Below are 19,327 nucleotides of genomic sequence, written 5' to 3'. Positions count from 1 at the left end.
AGGAAGAATCAATAAGAACACCAAGGTCTTTTACTACGAACACCTGAGGAAGCAATTGACTATTTACAGAGTATGTATAATGAATAGTATTTCTCTTATTTGTTAACTGCATAAAGCAACACTTCTTTATGTTAAAACTAAGATCATTTATACAACTCCACTCATATAATGCATTTAGATCTTCTTGAAGTTTTAATGTATCTTCTACACTAGTAATCTCTTTATATAATTTTACATCATCAGCGTAAATAAGGCATTTTGAATACTTAACATAAGTTGGCAAATCATTTATAAACAACATAAATAATAGAGGCCCGAGATTTGATCCTTGGGGCACACCAGAGTTTACATAATACTCACGAGATATTGATTGTTTATATGTTACATATTGCTTTCTTCCCTGAAGATATGATTTGAATAAGTTTATTAAATTGATTGTGAACCCAAAAGTTGATAACTTACGTAAAAGAAGATTATGTTTAATTCTATCAAATGCTTTAGCAAAATCAATATAAATTGAATGCACACTTGATCTATTATAAAAGGCATTGTGGACATCTTGGACAAAATTTACTAGGTTAGTTGTAGTGGATCGGCATGGATAAAAGCCATGTTGATTGCTACTTATGTAGCTTCTAACATGTTTAAAAATCCTTGAATACAAAATTTGTTCCCACACTTTTGCTGGAGCACACAGAATGGCAATCGGTCTGTAGTTTTCAATTTTTGCATTTTCACCTGATTTAAAGATAGGACATATTCTTGTTAACTTCCAGATTGTAGGAAGAGTTTGTGTCCTCATAATTAGATTAAATATTAAACATAGAGGCGTTTTAAGCACTTCAGCGCACCGTTTAAGTAAATATGGAGGGATTCCATCAGGCCCACTAGATTTTTTGGGTTTTAATTTTTTTATTGCCTCCCAGTATTCCGGTTCAGTAATTTTGTTACTTGAGAGTGAATTAGATACGCATAATTCCGTTTGCTCTGTTACATCATACGTGCTTGGAAACTCAGAATAGACAGATTTAAAGTAACAAGCAAAGTTATCGACTATACCTTGATCTGTTTCTATTACATTATCCATATATGTCATACTTTGGTTTGAATAAGTATTTCTACCTTTTCTGGTTTTTACGTAACTTCAGAATAATTTACTATTATTCTCAATACTTTCTTCTGTTTCTCTTAGGTACATATTATATGCCTTATCTATGAGTGTTTTTACTTTTTTACGAGTATCTTTATACTTAATTCTACTGTCGCTATCGTATTTCATGCGCCTTCTATGTCGTTCTTTAAGTTTAAGTGTTTCAATGATCTCTCGCGTAAACCAACAAGGATATTTATTATTTGCATAGTTTTTCTTTGTTCGTACTTTAAGATTAAATATTGAGTTGATATTGTCATTAAAGAACTTTACAGCATCATCTACATTATCCATGCTACTAATAGGTGCCCAGTTTACATCACGTAACATTTCGTAAATTCCAAGAAAGTTTGCCTTTCTAAAATTCAACAGTCTGACTGGGTTATTTTCTATAATATTTGTTGATTTTGCGAAATGTAGAATTATTACTAATGCTGGGTGGTGTGCATCCTCCTTAACAAGAGGGAGTTCTTCTCTGTTAATAGTAACATCATCATACACGTTAGCTAAGATTAAATCCAGTGTTCTATCATTATGATTTTGTATGTTGTTTAATGAGCGTAAGCCATATAGACTCATCTAGTGCTCTGTAACACGGTCCACCTAGTTGCAGATTGTAACTCGTATCAGAGATTTTTGGCAGATTAAAATCACCAACAATAATAATGTTGGTATTATGAAATTCATTATAATTCTCAAACAAATTATAAAAATGCATATAATTATCTATCGTTGAGGAAGGAGTAAAATACACAGCTACTATGTAGTATACCTTATTTCTTAAATTCATTCTCACACATAAGACATCGAAATTATCATCTAAAATAACATTCCTAGATGTTATGTTTTGCCTCACTGCTATTATTACTCCACCTCCTGTATTTCGGTTTTTCTTATCGTGACGATATATTTTATAATTATCACTAAACAACTCACTACTAAAGACACCTTCATGTAACCAGGTTTCTGTAATAATAACTATGTCATAGCCATTTTCAATATTGTTTACATAGAATTCTTGAGTCTTTGTATTAAGCCCCCTTACATTTTGATAATAAACAGTTATGTTATCAATAGTCGTCATCTAGAAGTAATTAGTGGTAATGACATCAATTTAAGTTAGATACATCTTCAAGTGTTCTCAATATATATACATTTTTCTCTCTCCCTCATTCTTTCGCAGTTTAATAGTGCCTGAATTATCCACCCATAGGTAGGCGTAATTTCTTTCGCGTTTAAGTTTCCTAGCTTCACTATAAATATTCCTTCTATATGGGGTAAGATTCTGATTAACATATACCATCTCATTGCTTTCATAACCTAAATGAATACAATTTAAATTTCTCTTCACCTTTCGCCTTTCCAGAAACCTATCCCTGTCTGCACGCCTTACAAATTTAACAATTATACCTCTTGCTTTTTGATTCGGTAGTTTTCTTAACCTATGACACACATCTATCATTTCATTTGTCATCTCAATATCCAATGCCCTTCCCACACATTTTACAATTTCATACGAGTCTTCAATTTTCTTCTCTGGAATACCATAGATTTCAAGCGTGTTTCTTCTTCCATATTGATCGAGATCATCGAGTTGTTGCTGAGTTTCCTTCAGTTGTTTTTTCAAGAGAAGATTCTCCTCCTTTAGTTCCTGAATTTGTGCTAGACAAGCACTGATACTCTCAGATTGTTTCTTCATAAAGTTCGCATTCTCGTCCAGTTTCTCATGTGCCAGGTTTAGGGATTTTCCCAGCTCACGCTCAGTCTCCTCATTACCCTTCCTCAAATTCTCTGTCTTTAAATCCCGTAACATGTTGTAAACATCTGATATTGATGGAGTTGATGAATGCGAAGGTAGTGGCATGTTATTATCTTGCAAGCTACTCCTCCTCGTATTTGAGCATTTTTTGCACCGCCATGTTTGATTTACGGACTTCATATATTCTACATCAGTTTCCTTTAGACCAACACATTTTATGTGAAACCAATTGTAACAGTCACAACACTGTATTTTTGATGTAATGTCTTGTCTTGGTACGGCTTTAGAACATTCCACGCACACACTCATACTCATGTCGATACTTATATATATATATTTATATCTCGAACGACTAGTGACTTCGCTCCACACAATTTTTTTTTTTTGTGACTGGCAATACTGTTTGTTTACATTCTGCGTATCTTACCGCAAGGCAAATATTAACTGAATTGCTGGCTTAACTCATCATTATAATGAATAATTTATATTCAGTTGTCATTAGTAATACTTACTGTTCTCCGTGTCTTACTTTTGTTGCCATCACTCACTTCAAACTAGATAAATTCACACAAAATGTCGGAGCACCAAAGCCACTTCACTTCACTCATCCATCGCCACAGACTATAATAATAAATAAATAATAAATAATATTAAATCAGATATTTTTAGAATTTATTAAAATTTTCAAAGAATTTCATTACCACAACATAATTCACAACCATTAATAGATTTTATCCCATTTATATATTGTGACATTTGCACTGTTGGAAAAAATAACAGCACAAGAGAACTATTAATATTTTTTATTTAATATTCAATTTGTGTACTACAGTCTACCAGTGTATCAAAATTCCAGACATGGTTTTATTCTTTGTTGTGATGTTTGGAAAGGCTTTTTTTAAAAAAAAATATAAATGCAACTTTCCACATACAAATTTCATTTTTCTATATCAATAATGTGTATATCCTGTATGTTATTAATTGAATTAGTATGTTTTGTGTCTAATTATATTAATTCTATGCTTAAATCTTCACAAATTGTCCCTGTAGCCACAGTCATCTATCTCGTATATCATTGCATTCTTAGCCCTTGAAAAGGATGTATGTATATTGAGTAGGGCTGCCAAGTTAAGCCTGATGCCAATATATCGGTATCAGCTGATACCAGTGACTTTGTGATATCATCATCATCTTTCGCCGTATCCTGCCTCTGACTGAGTTGGCATAGAAGTCAAGCCTCTCCATTTTTCCTGGTCTTCCACCACTCCTCTCTTTCTAGTCCTCTCCTCCTAACACTCTCTGCTCTTTCCACTGACATCCTGGTCTCCCCCTTGGCCTTATTCCCACTCCTTGAACATTGTAAGCTCTTACTGGTAGTCTTTCTGCATCCATCCTCTTCAAATGTCCGAACCATCTCATCTCTACCTGATCTATCCTGTCCTGAAGCTTCATCACCCCCACTGTCTGTCGGATCTCCTCATTCCTTATTCTATCCCTTCTAGTCTTCCCCAATATACTCCTTAATAATTTCATTACCACTGCCTGCATCTTTCTTTTGTCTTATTGTCTCATTGTGATATATTAGTTCCAATGTATTAACTGATATAACTAAAGTAGTTTGTCAATTATACATGATTCATTTGTTTGTGAAAAACTGTATTTTGTGATCACACGTGTATTTTAATATTCTGATGAATTTATTAAATATTTTAATCAAAACTCTTGGTAAATTTATGCACATAATTTGAATGAATTCTTACACGCTAATATTAATCAATATTTTTAACAATTTTTAATTGTGACAATTTTCAAGCACCAGGATTGGTAAGAATCTGTAAGAGTAACATCACTGGTATGAGTCTCAGTCTGTAATGCCACTCATATTGTGCAGCAAGAGTGTTGTAAAAATGAAGATGTTGAATTAATATGTTATTTTAATTTATTTTTAGAATCGCCAGTATCAATATTACAGTGCAGGCCTTCTTTCAAATTATGACAAGTTTCCAGAACATCAAAAGCTTGTTGTGGGGAACAAGAAGAAGAAAAAAGACAAGAAATTGGAAAAGAAGATGAAGAAATTGAAGAAAATTTCTATGAAAGAGAAACGTCATCATGACGATAATCAAATGCAAGTATGTATCAGTTTTGTGGTATCTATTTCCCATTTTATGTGTAAATGTTGTGTATGCACAGAATCACATACTCAATATAGAAAATGTAGTTTAATAATAATGGTTTGAGTATTTCCATATTTTGTAATGTGTGTGCATGTGTAAGGGACAATCTGTCTGAATCATTGTTTTTGAAGTTACAAATTTCTTCTTCTTTATAATGGTGTGCTTTTTGTGTAACACTTTAATGTAATAAAATTATATTTGTTACATGAACAAGCATACATTTCTTGAATTGATATTTTAATACACACTTGTGGTATTTTTAATAAAGGTATCTCATATTTGCGACATGTAACAATGATGAGGTTTTCACGGGATATCAGCTAGGTGATTTCGAAATAGGCTTTTGAGCTTTCGAGAGCTAACGTTTCTCATCTTCATGTAAATTTAAATGTAATGTAATCTAAATGTAAAAGAAGAACATTTTTACATGTATCAAATATGAGATATACATGGTATGATGAAAATACTGTGTGTGTGTGTGTGTGGAAACATCACCAATTCAAGAAATGCTTGTTTATATAACACTAGCTCATTGCCCGGGTATTTATTTATCCCAATCTTCTGTTAGACAGGAATATAATGAATTCTAACTATAGTGTAAAATGAACTTGGAGTTGAATGGCATTGGGAGTGTCACTATTCATCTCAGCTGCCCCAAAAACTATGGATTCCACACTAATATCGGTCGTTTTACATGTCACCCCCTTCCCACCCCCACATCTAGGGGTGCCAGGGGTGTCTTACCCCCACATTATTTCTTTCCAGATTGTAAGTCATATGTGTACCAAGTTTGGTCATCGTGAATGTCACCAATTGGCTTAGAGACTCCGAAAACTATGGATTCGACACTAATCTAGGTCATTTTTGACATTTTATTTTTCACCCCCTCTCACCCTCCATCCCGATAGGTGATGAACTTGAGTTGAACGGCATTGGGAGTGTCACTATTTATCTTAGCGACCCCGAAAACTATGGATTTCACACTAATGTCGATTGTTTTCGATTTTTTTAAATGTCACCCTCTTCCTACCCCCACCCCTAGGGGTGCCAGGGGTTTCTTACCCCCACAGTATTTCTTTCGAGAGTGCAAGTGATACGTGTACCAAGTTTGGTTGAAATCACTCCAGGCGTTCGAGAGTTATGCCGGAACAAACACACACACGTACATCCAGTTTTATATATATAGAAGATACATGATTTTATAACAGTGAAGCTACACGTTTGTATCTTCCTACATGGGTTTTTTGTTGACTGGTGTCTACCTGCACATATTTTCTTCTAGTTGTTGATTAGCAAAATTTCAACTCAAGCAAAATGAGAAATAAACACTCGCGAAGAATATTTTTAATTGGTTTGCTAACACAACACTTTCTGTAAATTGCGCAAAATTCCAGAACTTTCACTCGTTCTATGGCCAAATGTGGAATGAATAAGCCTAAAATTTTAATTTGTTTTAAATTACACATATATGTGACTACGACACCTCTAATATTATCTAGTTCCAGCAATTTTTCTTTAATGTTCTTTCTTGTTGCATGTTTGCAAATTGTAATATTTCTGTCACTAGTTGTCAATTTCTCTCTTTCTTCACTTAGGACCGAGATATGTTTGATGGCTTTGAAGATGAAGAAAGGATACCAATGAACTTCCATGTGAAGGAGGAAGATGATTCTGATGGTTACGGGCACAGTTACAGAGAAATGCCTGCATACACAGGGAAAGGAACAAAAATGAAGAAGAAATCACAGCAATTTAAAAACCCTGAAATTATGATGCTCAGAAGAAAGAAAATATGGATCATGATGTCAAAGAAAGAATTAGGAAAGGTAAACACTATTTTCATTGTCATTTTTTTTGTAACATAGTAACTATATAGAGTCGAACCTTGATTTTTCATTTTTCAGGGACCGAGATGATTGGGGGAAAAAAAATTAAAGGTTACTCTATTGGGACCATGAAGATTGGATATATAATGGGGGGGAAATGTAAAATCAGGGAACATGGAATCAGGCTTCCACTGTATTGTGCATTATTTTGAAGAGAACTAACCAGTTTCAAAAGCATCAGGGTGGCTACTCATCGGGAATTCCTTGAATTCCGGGAATTATGCAAGCATTTTTGGCTCCGGGAATTATGCGTGAATTCTACGTGAATTTTTCTCAATAGACGTGAAAAATTGCAACTTTTATTAATCCAAATCCCATTGAATTTGTACATATTTATAAATGCTCTGAGGTAAGTTTTTCTCAGTTTAACTTTTTTATCGGGGAAGGAAAAGAAAAGAAAGCTGTGTCGAAAATAAAACAGAATTATCTCAATCCGCTTACTTTGTTTGTGTCAGTTAGTTGCAGCACAATATATCTGACAGATGGAAGATTATTGCAAGATATCTTGAAGTTGATAGGTAAATTTGAGTTTGGAATTCTTATACAATTAACAATTTGTCGTAGAATAATATGTACCGTAACATTTGTGACTTGTGTTTGTAAATGTATTTTGATCCTGAGTACGTGAAATGGCCATCGTAAACGCCGCACCTTAAATTAAATATTTAAATATATATATACACCGTGTAATTTAATTAGAATTCTTGGATAAATTGGAATCGTACAAACCCTTTATATTGATAATATATTTGTGTGTTGGTGGGGGGGAGGTATGTGTGTGTGGTGAGAGGAGGCAATACGTAAGGCTGAAATAGAGAAAACATCTGCTTGTACACTTGAATTTTTGGAAAGTTCTCCTTGAAGACCGGGAATTATACTTGAATTTTATCAAGGTCTTAGAGTAGCCACGCTGAGCATGCTTTGACTCAAGTATGTAAGATTTCATACACCCACCACTATGGGTTTTTGAGAAACACACTATTTGTCAAGAGTGAAACTTATGCCCCACTGCACCTTTTTATAAGGATTGCAATGCTAATGCTGTTGCCTTGCAATCGGTGAGTCTCTGGTTCAATATGCGATAGAGTCTATTTCACAGTTCACTGGAGTTCCGGTCATGATTAATCTATCTGAATATAAAGTGAACTTAAAGTTTGACAAGCCTTTTACACTTTTAACACCATTGCAACGGTCCTGTCTCTCTCTACTGAGTCATAAACATTTTGATATAACAGTTTATGGGTAAATTTACTGATAATGTTTCTGATCCTTAAGAATTAGGAATGGACCGATAGAAGATTTTTGCCGATACAAATATAAAAAAAACTTCGCTCCCGCTCCTAAAACCATTCCTACAAGTAAGCTGTAAAATACCTTCCAGTGACAGCCGCCCACAACATTCGTCGAGAAGTATATGTAGCTCTTAAAAGGGCCGCTCCACCAAAACCGAACATCACAACAGCAGAGAAAGCCACGCTCAAGCAACTGAGAGAAGACCAGGACATCATAATTCTACCAGCAGACAAAGGAAACACAACTGTTATACTTGAATCCACAGAGTATGACATCAAAATCACCGACAGCAGATACCGACCTCTACTCCAAGACCCCACAGCTGCAATAGAGAGGAAAACCAGAGCTCTACTGAAGAAATCCACACTACCGAAAGAATCTGGGGACCGGATAACACCCAATGGAACAGTACCTCCACAACTTTACGGTCTTCCGAAAATACACGAAACTGATGTTCCATTAAGACCCATCGTCTGCGCAATTGGATGCCCTATCTACAGACTCACAAAATTCTTAACGGCACAACTCCAACTTCTGACCGGAAAGTGCCAACAACATGTTAAAAACTCATCGGACTTCGTGAAGACCCTTCAGAACATCGGAACTTCTCCCGGAGACCTTCTAGTCAGCTTCGACAAAGTATCGCTCTTCACCAAAGTGCCTCTTCAAGATTCTTTAACACTGTTGGAGCAACATTTCACACCAGATATCATTAGTCTCTTCAAACATACCCTGACTTGAACATACTTCAGCTACAAGGACAAGTACTATGAACAGACCGACGGAGTGGCAATGGGATCCCTGCTTTCACCAGCAATAGCCAATTTCTTCATGGAGAACTTCGATCACGAGGCACTCCGTTCAGCTCCACAGAAACCTTCTGCATTTCACAGATATGTAGACGACACCTTTCTCATCTGGCCGTACAGTGAAGCAGCACTACAGACATTCCTGGATCCCCTCAACAACCAGCACCAGAACATCAAATTCACCATGGAGAAAGAGATCAATGGCAGCTTTCCATTCCTGGACATCCTCATCACACGCAAACCGGACGGGACCTTAGGACACAGCATATACAGGAAACCTACTCACACCGACCTATACCTTAACACCAAGAGTTTTCACCATCCAGCACAGCGATCAACAGTACTCTCGACATTGTTTCACTGAGCCATCACCATCAGTGACACAGAGCACCTTCAAGAGGAAATAAGACACCTGCGCACAGCCTTCAGACAGAATGGATACAGTGGAGGCATTATCAACAAGACTCTAAAGAAAGTAACACACAAGAACAACCAATGAACAAACCCGGATCCACCTGATGACCAAAAAGATAGCCATCGTCCCATACACCAGTAACCTCTCTGCAGTCATCAGCCGCATTTTTTCAAAACACATCATCAAGACGATCCACAAACTGCCATCGAAAGTCAGAAACTGACTTCGAAACCCCAAAGACGACCTAGGACAGAAGACACCCTGGGTTTAACATATTGCCTGTGCCTGTGGTAAAGCCTACATTTGACAAACGGGGAGGACAATCGAACAGCACTGCGAAGAACATGCCAGCTACATAAAGAATTTTCATCCTGAAAAATCAGGGTTATCAGAACATCCAGGAGGGCCATAGAATTGACTTCAGAACCACAGAGATCATCAATAAATCATCACATTACTGGGACGCTCTCATCAAAGAAGCAATAGCCATACACGGGGAAAAGGACAACCTCAACAGGGACACGGGACTCGAACTGGACCCAGCTTGGTTAGCGATAGTCGACATTCCCTGAAGATGCGAGTGACGTTAGCTCTCGAAAGCTTGGAAGCCTTTCTGAAAATCACCTGGCTGATTGCCCGAGAAAACCTCTTCAATATTCGTCGCCAGGAAAGCTTCAAGAATTATTACAGATAACAGTTTTGGACTTGTTATAATGTTCTTTGTTTCTTGTAATTTTAAATTATAAGTTATTCAGATCACATCTTAAACTGTAGGTCCAGTCCCAATTAGCCTATCTCAGCATAAATTGGATTCACAAAAATTCAGTGTATCTGTGTAGCATTCTCCTTATATGTTGGTAAAATGCCATTTGTATGTTTTCATGTGAATACTTATTCTCTTATAATTACAGGTACAAAGATCAAAACTTAACAATCACAAGGAAATGTTAACCAGTTGCAAAAGAGTGGCTCAGTATTGTATGAAGTATTGGCGTCAAAGGGCAATGCAGGTAACCTTTTTATTTTTGTTTAGAAAGTGAGTTTTTAAAATATTGTTATCAGAATGTATACATCATATTCTCAGTAATTGTCCATGTTGAAACACAAAGCATGTGGTTTTTTTCACCTTAACTGCAGGATCACTTTTCTCAGGAGTGTGCTTTTCAAATTTGCGATGATTTAAAAATAATGGAATCACCTTCTCATCATGCTTGTGTGACCGCCTATCCATCCTCGTAGCACTACTTGCAGCTGGAGAATAGCAGGCAACCAACTTCCTTACTTGGGTTTTTACCTTTCAGTTTTAAAATAACTTACGCTATCTCATGCAAATTTCCAAAAACAAGTCTGTTGTTAGTGATTTCAAGTTTTTATTATGTTTCACATGCAAACATGCATGAAATTCGTCGGAAAACAATTAACAGTTGGGCTGAAAAGTTCATAGGCTGACTCATAGATGGCGTTACTAGAATTAAATCCATGTGATTTTTACTTAGTACTAACCTTCAAAAGATACGTGTATAAATTTCACAGCTGCCGGATAATTAGTTCGTGAGATATAGCATTGTGAGTGAAGCAGCTTTTGTTATTGTGAAAAAATGGATAAAAAAGAATTTCGTGTGTTAATAAAGCATTGCTTTTTGGCGAAAAAAAATACTGTTGAAGCCAAGGCTTTGCTTGATAAACATTATTCGGACTCTGCACCAGGAAAATCAACCGTTGAGAAGTGGTTTGCTAAATTTAAACGAGGCGAAATGAGCATCGAAGATGATGCACGCAGTGGACGCCCCAAAGAGGCTGTTACCGACGAAAACATCAAAAAAGTCCACAAAATAATTTTAAATGATCGTAAAGTGAAGTTGATCGACATAGCTGAGAATTTAAAAATATCAAAGGAACGTGTTGGACATATTGTGCATGAATATTTGAACATGCGAAAGCTGTGTGCAAAATGGGTGCCGCGCGTGCTCACAATCGATCAAAAGCAACAACGTTTTGATGATTCGGAGCAATGTTTAGCGATATTCAACCGTAATAAACACGAATTTTTCCGTTGATATATTACAATGGATGAAACATGGCTCCATAACTACACTCCAGAGTCCAATCGACAGTCAGCCGAGTGGACTGCACGTGATGAACCGAATCCAAAGCGTGGAAAGACGCAACAGTCGGCTGGCAAAGTTATGGCATCAGTATTCTGGGATGCGCATGGTATTATATTCATCGATTACCTCAAAAAGGGCCAGACCATCAACAGCGATTATTACATAGCGTTGTTGGAGCGTTTAAAGGATGAAATCACGAAAAAACGGCCCCATTTGAAGAAGAAAAAAGTGCTGTTTCATCAAGACAATGCACCGTGTCACAAATCAATGAAAACGATGGCAAAATTATATGAATTAGACTACGAATTGCTTCCCCATCCACCATATTCTCCAGATCTCTCCCCCAGTGACTTTTTCCTGTTTGCAGACCTTAAAAGAATGCTCGCTGGAAAGAAATTTAGCACTGATGAAGAGGTAATCGCCGAAACTGAGGCCTATTTTGAGGCTAAAGAGAAATCGTACTATAAAAATGGCATCGAAAAATTGTATGACCGCTATAATCGTTGTATCGCCCTCAAAGGCAACTATATTGAATAATAAAATCGAATTTTGTCAAAAAAAGATATTTTTTACTATGTTAGCCTACGAACTTTTCAGCCCAACTGTTAGGTTTTACATGCAACGAACTACTTACAAGCCACGGCTTCCATTAGCTAAACCACAGAATATCTCCACACTGCTATTACTCAGTTTCATACAATGCGATTGCCAATATGACTTTTCTTTACATTGCTGTCAAAGTTATAATTCGTACAGCGTGATTATTTTTTTATATACAACATTTTCAACTTGAGAACTTATGATCTGTCATACATGATTAAAATGTGATAATAAGAAAATATAAATTTTGCACAAAGGTCCACTTTAATGTTGTCCTGTGATCCCCACAATAAACCAAAGTAATGAGAAAAAATTAGGATTTAGTACTGATATGTACCTACAATTGTGCAAAGTCTAGTTGCAATAACATTGATAGTTCATTGTAAAAATAATTTAATTATGTTACAGAATAATAATAATAAAGGCAGGTTCGGTACTTGCATTCCTAAGGTAAATATCGTTCAATTTTGCGTATGCGTGTATACTACAGATGCAAACCATTTCCTTTGCCACGTGCTAAGTAGGGGGCAAACTGGGGTGGTAATTGATGTGTGTCTGTCTCATCTTCAGAAATGTTCTTACGCTGAAGACAGAACCAGTTTGTTATTTATTAGGAAGAAATCTACTGACCTATCTATTTTAATCTTTCTTTATTTATTCTTGAATGAGTGATTAAATGTTAGATTAACTTTTATTGAAATTCTATATCCAGCACTATGCATAAGAAAATATTTTAGCAAAACAAATGTTGTGTAACAACTCTGATCAAATCTGCTAATAATTTGTAACATTTTTCTTTTTTCTGCAGTCTCAGAAGAACATGAAAGAAACAATATGGAGAGCAAAGCGATTGACGAGAGAAATGCAAGCATATTGGAAGAGATATGATCGCGTAGAGAGAGAAACAAGACGAAGATTGGAGAAGGAAGCCGAAGAACAGAGAAAACTAGATGTCGAACTTATGGAGGTGAGGTTTCTATTTTAGGTTAGAAAAATGTAGAGTATCCAAATATTTACATAAAAGAAATATGTTAATCTGAATATATGGTTTTGTGTATTTTATAGTTTCAAAATAGGTTTTATGAATCTTATTTCCTGAACACATATATAGTAAAAGTACTGTAAGAAGGCAAGCAGCTTCTGACCAGCTGGTGTATGTAATGTTATAAAGAGTGACTAAGTCTAGAATTTCAGAAGGGTGTCCATCTTTAGCTGCTCATTCTGGAATTTTTGTAAAGTTAATTGCACTACTATCATTAAGCCACCCTTTTTATCTAACTATAACCCCAACACTATTCCACACTTTAATTTTTAAAGATTGAAGAGAAACCAGGTCTGTGAATAGTACCGTATTTACTAGAGTACCCCTCGCCCTCGAATAAGCCACGCACTTGGATTTCAGAGAAGGGAAATAAAAAAGAAAAATTCATGACATTCATCCATCCAACCATTTTCTTGTGCTTGCACAAAAACTCCTTGGACACTAATTTTAGGAACCGTTTTGCTCTTTAGCACAATATATGGCGGAAGTTTTCTTCCATCTGCTGTAACACACAACATCACTGTGCATCGTTGTTTTTCATATACACCAGATCGCACAAGTACACTTTTTTCACCCTTTTTATTAACAGTAGAGTCAGATGGCATTTCAAAATAAACTGGAGTTTGATCCGCATTACCGATTTGTGACAGAAGATATGAATGTTTTTTCCTCAAATTTATCACATAATGTTGGAAATGTAGGATTTTATCTTCAAATGCATCAGGAAGTTGCTGGGCTAAAGTAGTTGTTCTTCGTAAACTCAGATTGTATCATCTAAAGAAACGGATAATCCAACCCCGATTTACTCTAAAACCATGAACTGCAAGTTCTTTTGCCAGTGAAAGAGCCTTCAATTGGCACATTTCTGCAGAAACTGCAAATCCAAATTGTCGTTTTTCACAAACATAGTCATGCAGCTTCCCTTCTATTTCCGGAAATTTAGCCTTTTGTCCTCGAAAAGCTCTCCAATGCCACACATGTTTAGCAGTATTTCCTTTTTTTTTTCTCCAATCTCTCGCACAACTCTCACTTATATCATATTTACGAGCAGCAGCACGATTTCCAATTTCCTTCGCTTCCTGAACTTCTTGAATCACGCCTAACTTTTCATGTACTGTAAAATATCGCAATCTTCTTCCTTTAGTGGTCATCTTGCTTGTAGCATCCATCTGTGAAGCAAGATAAGAAGGAGGCTACGCAAATGAGTCACTGCAACACAAAACAAGCCTTACAACTTCCCCCACCCACACCCACGGAGCTGGACTGGCCAGAGGTAAACATCCAGCTGGTTGCTGTCTTTATCTCTTTCTTGGGGCCAGTGTGACTGCAGAATGATTCCCTTGGCAAAAGGCGAAGAAGAATATTCTTTTCCCTTCTGTCTGCAAGCTTTTCATGAATTAAGTTGACCCAATTTTTTAAAGGAGAAGGGGGAGGAGGAAAGAAACAAGGCACATAATGCAGTGCAGGGAGAGAGAGAACTGTTTTTTAATTAAACCGGGACATATTTAGAATGATTTTTCCACTTGATACACGAATTATAACGAACATGTTTTGTTTTAATTCCAAGAACACCGGCTGTGAGATAACATCTTGACCTCCACTCATTCTCTCGAGTAATCCGCGCACAACCATTTTCTGCCACGTTTGTAAGAAGAAAAAAAGTGCTCGTGGTATTCGTGTAAATACAGTACTATTGTTGCCCCCTGAGGGTAGTCCCTAGTTTCGATAATAGTCCTCCTGCACCAATCTTATCAAAATAAGTATTAGGTTAGAGGAAAAAAATATCCCTCGTTTTTGTGAGATTTTCGTTGTGTTCTAAGAACTAAGTAAGATAGCATCATATTGTTTCACTTCAGATAATGTAGATGGTAACACTGTCAAGTCATCAGCAAGAACTTGCATTTAAGCTGGAATGGAAAATTTTGTCTGCCAGGCTACATTGAGGACCACTTAATTTAGTAGCCAAATTGCTGAACTTTACAAATGAAATTGTGATAGTACAAGAATTCATTAACACAGGCTTGTGTGTATGAACTACTTTTTATACAACTGAAATTATTCACTTATTATTAGGGATCGTATTTTTAGGTGCTAAAAAATATGATTTTATATACTCCATTATAGGACTTTTACGTGCTTATAATAAATTAATAGGCATAATTATTAATTAATAATAATTTTAAGAAATAACTTGTTTTAGATGCAATTTGTATGCAAGAGTGCAATAAATACTATTCTTTGATTACAAAAAAATGTACAATTTGTCCGATGTAAACACTATCATATTTTGAAGCACTGCACCACAATATGCTTTTCAATGTTCTCCGTGGTGAAGTTCTTCCAGTCGTCCTTGAGAAGGCATTTGTACAGTCATGGATGCTTTTGGATTGTAACAATCCCATTAACTTTCAATGTGATTGGTACAACCCAGAAGCAGAGGTCCAGGAACCGATAAATTGTAATGGATTCTATTGGGTTCCGCTGCAGGACCGGAACCTTCACCTCGCACATTTTAAAATTGGTACAAGTTGCATATTGTTTAATTGAAAAAAAAGAAAAAAGGTTCCTGGACCATATTTAAAACGATCCAGAAAAAAGGCTCCTGGACAGAATTGAAATACTTTACAGATAGAGAGGTTCTTTATGGTTCTGATTTTCTCTTCTAGACCGGACTTGAATTTGTTTAAAATTCTTGAAGGTTTAACTCCTTGCAATTGTTAAAGTGTCCATGGAGAACCTTCTCTCTATGCAGCAGGATGCTATTGGTGCAAACCTCATAAATGCAACTGCTCCTGATTCCCAATGCAGGTTTTGTACTTCCCGAGATGTAGTGGTAACGTCGCCGCCTTGTAACGAAGAAGTCGTAGGTTTTGATTTCCTTTGGTTTGGATCCAACTTTGAACCTTAAGTCCAGTCCTGATTAGTCTATCTGTGCATTAAGTGTTCTAAGAAAACTCAACCTCAAAACTCAAACCACAGGCAGATTCGCAGTGGTCTTCTCTTCTTGATGAACAGCCTGTATAATAGGGCAGTTGTAGTTTCCGGCACAAACCCTCCCCTTTCTCCTAACTGTTGTGTCAATGGAGAAATAGGCGACGTGATTGGTCACTTGCAGCTTTGCCTTTCCTACTCGTCAGCAGTCACTAAAAACAGCCAATCAGACAGAGGTATTCTTGGAATCTTCGTGTGCTCTTACACTGTTGGAGGCCAGGAATAATGCTGGCCCTGTTTTAACAATTGAATGATTTTGCAGCTGGATTCCATCCTTAAACAGCCTGCATTTTTGTTTGGTATGCTACACCTACGGTCCCTTTAATTCCCTGTTCTTTTGCTGCTCGGATTGTTTCAAGGGTTTCAAGCCTTTTGTGGTGGAAATTAAGGGTTGTTCTTAATAAAAGTTATTTTTAAAGTTAAGGTATTGGTTAAACGGCGTTTTTTCATGTCAAAATAGGGCTTTCAGGCATGTGTAGAAATGTATGGTTCATTTAGGCATCAATAGGAATTTATAGTTCATTTAGACATTTTTAGGTGCTATAGAATTTCAGTAAAGGAGGTGCAAAGATCTTTAAATAGCATATGTCTAGAACATAGCAAAAAAATAGGCATGCACCTAGAAATCCACTCCATACTTGTACAAGCACCACAACTTCAGGCACGTTTGTTATCTTTTCACTGTATTTCAACTATAACGAACAGTCATTATTAGGGCAATTGTCTCAGTTTCTAAGTATCAGCATCGGTATTAGTGGGAATCTTTATCGCCAGTGGTATCAGTTTTGGGTCAAAGTATTCCTCATTGCTTTTCACCATGATTGTTTTTTTGAACAGCAGCAGTTATGATCCCATACCCATGCAATATTTTAAACATGAATGTGGAATGCTTGTGTTAACACAATTAATTGTGAAAAATATTACTCTTATTATTGTACCACCTTGTTATTACATATATTTATCATTTATAATAATAATAATGTGTATTGCAATTCTTGTTGTACTTTTGACTTACAGGCCAAACGGCAACAAAGGAAGCTCAATTTTCTTATCACGCAAACAGAGTTGTATGCTCACTTCATGTCCCGAAAACTTGGCAGTGCATCTCATGAAGATCAGCTACGAATTCTTACTCAATTAGAAGAAGAAAAGTCACCACGATTGGCAGCAGTTGATGACTATGATAGGTAAGCAAAATATCACTTTTAGTTTTGGGTTGTAAATCACACAGTAGATTTTTAACCTGCTAGAAACTTTTATCTAAATGTTTTAGTGATTGACCAGTATGAAAATTTTTCCCAATACCAATAAAATACTGATATAAAATTTACCGATCTAGTGTAGAACTGCAAAGAAGATGAATGATTCGTTAAGGTGTTTGTTTTGATCTCCTCTGTAAATTTCCGTGGTCCGTGGGTGTCATTAAAATGACACCATGTATATCCAGAATTGAGGCAGGAAGGCCAGAAGGGCTGATATAAAAAATGAGACTGAGCAACACACGAAATCTTTTAATTTTTTTGCTGTACTTGCTGCATCACCAGATGTAAGTAAAAGTGGAAACGGAGGCAAGTGTTGGACCTGCAAGGTTTGCAGGTCAAGAACAAAGTAAAAGTTTTCACAAAAATCATATGGTTCTCTCACCAGGTTTGTCGAAAGGTATGAGTATCAGCATGTTGGGGGTGGGGGGGTATGAGGAGTAGTAGAGATAGAAGTTGATTGAGTTGGAAAGTTACAGGGTATGGTAGCACTCATGGCTGACGTGTAGGCCCTTTCCCAACGTTTTCATTCTGAGATGTTGGTGGACTACAGGTCCAGCGCTTTCTGTTTCCATGATCATTTACATATATCTGAAGATGCAGTCTGTGGCTGCAAAAATTGAAGGACTTTGAAAGTACCTGAACTCCAGAAAAGTATCAGCTAGTGTTGGGTATTAAATCTCACCTGATACTTTCCAATACCGATAACCTTTGCATCGTTTTGATTCATTTCTAAATTTATATATACGTAACCATTTCTTCCTGGGAGGGAACATAAGTTTTTCTCATCTCGTATCCTCCTTGCTGTCAACCAGACAACCTTTTTGCTCATTTCTGATCGACAATGGAACTATGGAGTCATCAATAGTGCAGGAAGAGCAGCAAGTTGTACTAAATTTAATTGATTCACTATCGAGATTTTCATTGCTCCATTCCTTTGCTTTCTCCTTAGCGAAGCCATGAAACAGAAGGCCAAGAAGAACGTTAGAGATGCCTTCCAGAAGGACCTGGCAAAGACGAAGCAGTTTGATAACGAAGTGGCCCACGACTTAGCCGGAGACTTCAAGCTAACCCAGACCAGCATCAGCGCCAATGAGGAACATCCGCAACCAGTGATCTTCCATGGCATCCTAAAGCATTATCAGTTGAAGGGAATGAATTGGCTAGCAAATCTTTACGATCAGGTAAGAGAAACACATTAAAAATGTCTATGATCTATTCGTAGACTTGGAAAGTCATGGAAATTACACTTTGTAAAGAGAAAATTGCATCACTTCATTCTTTTCATTTTTCAGAATTTCGCTCCTCCATTTCCTTTATTGATTACATTCAACTTGACGATTTATTTTCCTAACTGTTAAATTAAATACTATGGGTCAATCCATATGAAATCATACCAGCTGGTTGCTTGACCATTTTTAAAAAAGTTTATTTTTTTGAGTGGTGTGAGCCTCATATATTGACAGTTCAGAACCACTCTTATTTTATTTTTACTATCACCGATTTGAAGATGGTAGGCATTTTTTTATCATGGCGCACGTCATTTTCTCCATTCGTAAGCATCAGCGGCAACTTTTTTTTCTCAGCTCTGGTAAGTCCTACGACAATGAGACAAAATCTGTGATGTTAAGCACATTATAGGCTACAATTATATTTCTGTGTAATTTTCTAAATATTATTCCTTCATAATAAATTTTAAGGTCAAAATTGTGTATTTAAATCGCTCAAAATGACATTTTCGGACATTTGTTTTGGGGGGAAGGCAGTTTGTTTGACACTTGAATTTTTTTGTGCAAGTACCTGTGTACCAATAGAGTATGTCAAAATTATTTGAAGCT

The 19,327-nt window shown here is 36.4% G+C and overlaps 1 protein-coding gene across 1 annotated transcript in view; it reads left to right on the top strand.

The window, feature by feature from the left end:
• Ino80 (chromatin-remodeling ATPase INO80) overlaps positions 1-19,327 on the top strand; it is a 131,020-nt gene that overhangs the window by 10,149 nt on the left and 101,544 nt on the right. The window contains exons 5-10 of the mRNA XM_083122516.1: positions 4,859-5,041; positions 6,682-6,912; positions 10,401-10,499; positions 13,006-13,164; positions 17,248-17,417; positions 18,442-18,673. Of these exons, the coding sequence (XP_082978642.1) occupies positions 4,859-5,041; positions 6,682-6,912; positions 10,401-10,499; positions 13,006-13,164; positions 17,248-17,417; positions 18,442-18,673 (1,074 nt within the window). The remainder of the gene's footprint in view (positions 1-4,858; positions 5,042-6,681; positions 6,913-10,400; positions 10,500-13,005; positions 13,165-17,247; positions 17,418-18,441; positions 18,674-19,327) is intronic.

This window comes from Lepisma saccharinum, chromosome 5, assembly GCF_977018435.1.
Source record: "Lepisma saccharinum chromosome 5, izLepSacc3.1, whole genome shotgun sequence".
Lineage (NCBI taxonomy): Eukaryota > Metazoa > Arthropoda > Insecta > Zygentoma > Lepismatidae > Lepisma > Lepisma saccharinum.
Note: the sequence above shows the minus strand (reverse complement) of the source record. Positions and strands in the feature narration are given on the sequence as shown.